General features: G+C 61.9%; 2 protein-coding genes across 2 annotated transcripts in view; both read left to right on the top strand.

Annotated features, from left to right (window-relative positions):
- LOC104276967 (alkaline phosphatase, placental-like) overlaps nucleotides 1-484 on the top strand; it is a 3,220-nt gene extending 2,736 nt beyond the window's left edge. The window contains 1 exon segment of the mRNA XM_009873461.1: nucleotides 198-484. Coding sequence (XP_009871763.1) covers nucleotides 198-484 — 287 coding nt within the window.
- A 797-nt stretch (nucleotides 485-1,281) lies between these two features.
- LOC104276966 (intestinal-type alkaline phosphatase-like) overlaps nucleotides 1,282-2,462 on the top strand; it is a gene marked incomplete at its 3' end in the record, with an annotated part of 2,520 nt that continues 1,339 nt past the window's right edge. Inside the window, exons 1-3 of the mRNA XM_009873459.1 lie at nucleotides 1,282-1,351; nucleotides 1,883-1,999; nucleotides 2,103-2,237. Of these exons, the coding sequence (XP_009871761.1) occupies nucleotides 1,282-1,351; nucleotides 1,883-1,999; nucleotides 2,103-2,237 (322 nt within the window). The remainder of the gene's footprint in view (nucleotides 1,352-1,882; nucleotides 2,000-2,102; nucleotides 2,238-2,462) is intronic.

Genomic DNA, 2,462 nt, shown 5'->3' with positions numbered 1-2,462 from the left:
AGGAGCCTGCTGGGGATGGGGCGGGGCACAGGGATGCTGGGGGCAGCATCTCACAGGCACGGTCCTGGGGGGTCCCGGTGCAGGATTGAGGTTACTTGGGCGGGAATCACGCCAGCACTGGAGTGATGGGAGCTGCCCCCCTATCCTGCAATGTGTAGGGGAGCCCCCAGCCCCATTTCTCCTGACCTGCCTTGCAGAGGACAAGGACTACAGGCAGCAGGCAGCCGTGCCCCTGGAGACAGAGACCCACAGTGGGGAGGACGTGGTGGTGCTGGCCCAGGGCCCCATGAGCCACCTCTTCCACGGGGTGCAGGAGCAGCACTACATCGCCCATGCCATGGCCTATGCCGCCTGCCTCGAGCCCTATGCCGCCGAGCCCGGGTGCAGGACAGCTCGCATGGCCTCCCATGGCACCCAGTGCTTCCCACAGCCCATGCTCACTCTCCTGACCCTCTGCGTGGCTGCCCACTTGGTGGGGGGCTGAGAGCCCCTGTCCGAGCCCGGCTTCAACTCATGCCACCGGACACCTCCCCGAGACACCCCACAGAGTCTTAACATCTGCGCCCTCATTGTGGCCGGGATTAAGGGAATGCAATAAAGCACTTGTGTGTCTCCACCTGTCGTGCAAGGGTTTGCAGCTGTGGTTGCCTCCTAAAGCACTGCCCTGTGCCTCAGTTTCACCAGGTGGTCGTGGCTCCCTGTCCCCTCCCTGGGAGTAGCACTGGAGGCACTGGGGTCAAGCAGGTGATGAAATGAAGGTTAAGGGAGGCCATGTACCCCCCACCCAGCTTTGCCAGGCGTGGTACTCAAGGGGTGGGACCTTCCTGACAAGGGTTGAACAAGGAGCCGAGTTTTAGTCAGGGCTGTGCAGTGCACAAGTGACCCCAAGTGCTCCTGACAGCCCTGTTGCCCCAGGGCTGACGCTCAGCGCTGTCTGTGACACCCTGGGCCAGGGCATCCCCCTGCCTGGCACCGCAGCACTGTGCCCAGTGCAGGCCATGATGCCTGCCAGGCACTGCCCATCCTCTTATCCCCTGCCTCTGTTTGCACCCAAAGTCCATCCATCCCCCGGTAGCAATAAATCGGTTTTCCAAGGTGGCAGCAGCAGCCCAGCCCCGTGGCCTTTGTGCCAGCTTCCTGGCAGGACACTAAGCTATCAGAAGTGTGACAAACCCCTCCACGTACCCTGCAAGGGCTGGTCCTGCCTGGTCCGAAGTCCCTCCCTATATCTGCTGGAGTTGCAGACACTGTGCCGACAGCTTTGGGCTACCGGATCTCACCATGAAGCTCCTGGCGTCGCTGACTCTCTGCCTGGGCTTCTGGGCAGGGCTCAGCACTGCTGTCATCCCAGGTGGGGACAAGGATGGGGACAGGTGCCCGGCTGGCTGCAGTGGGTGCCTGGGGAAGTGAGGCACCCGGCAGGGCACCAGGCTGGATAACCACAGGGAGGGTCTGGGGAGGTGAGATGGGGCTGCCTAGATCTGCAAGGGTTAAACAGGACCCCTAGTTTTCTGGGGTCCCTGAGCCATTTTTCCCCTGTGGGATCAGGTTCCTGCTTGTTTCTGGGCTGGGGGGTCTGGGGAAAGTACCTCTAACCTTCACATCCCCTCACTATGGGTTTGGCCCCATCCCACCTGCCAGATAAATCCCCATTGCGTCCATTTTTGCTGCCCCACTCCTTCCCTGCCCCAAGACCCCTGGCCCTGGCAGTGGGTGCGAGCCCACATGGTCTCCCTCCACCCTAAAAAGCACCCTGACCCACTCGATCCATGTTAGAGGAGACCTTGACATGGGGATGCCCAGGGAGTGAGTACCCAGGGCTGTGGGTGTCCCAGGGGTGAGGGGTGGTGGGCTGGCACTCACGGATGCTGCCCTGTCCCAGTGGAGGAGGAGAATCCATCCTTCTGGAACAAGCAGGCAGCTGCAGCCATCGAAGCCGCCTACAATATCAAGCCCAGGATAAGCAAAGCCAAAAACCTCATCCTCTTCCTCGGGGATGGTGAGTCCCGCTGGGCAGGCTGGCAGGGCCAGTGCTGCATGGAGGGGCATGTGGAGGGAACACCTAGTCCAGAAGGTGACCAGGACCCTCTTTTCTCAACCAGGATTTGGGATCCCCAGCATCACAGCCACACGCATCCTAAAGGGTCAGGAGCAAGGGAAACTGGGCCCTGAGACCCCCCTCGCCCTAGATGCTTTCCCCTACGTGGCTCTCTCCAAGGTAAATCCCGGCCATGCTGGGCGCGGGGCCGAGGTGATGCCCATGGGGCTACTGGCACAGAAGCACCCCAGGAACACACATACTGGGTGCACAGGGTCCCTGCCCATCCCACACTTGGCCTCTGGTGAGCAAGTGAGCATGGCAAGGGGTGCTGGGGTGGGGGTACACCCCTCTGGGTGCCTCTGCCAGACCGCCTGCCCCCACCCTGAGCCCGGCATGTGTCCTCGGCCGACGTACAACGTGG

This window comes from Apaloderma vittatum, unplaced genomic scaffold, assembly GCF_000703405.1.
Source record: "Apaloderma vittatum isolate BGI_N311 unplaced genomic scaffold, ASM70340v1 scaffold14787, whole genome shotgun sequence".
NCBI classification, from domain to species: Eukaryota; Metazoa; Chordata; class Aves; order Trogoniformes; family Trogonidae; genus Apaloderma; species Apaloderma vittatum.
The sequence above is the reverse complement of the archived record's forward strand: the minus strand, read 5'-3'. Positions and strand labels throughout refer to the sequence as shown.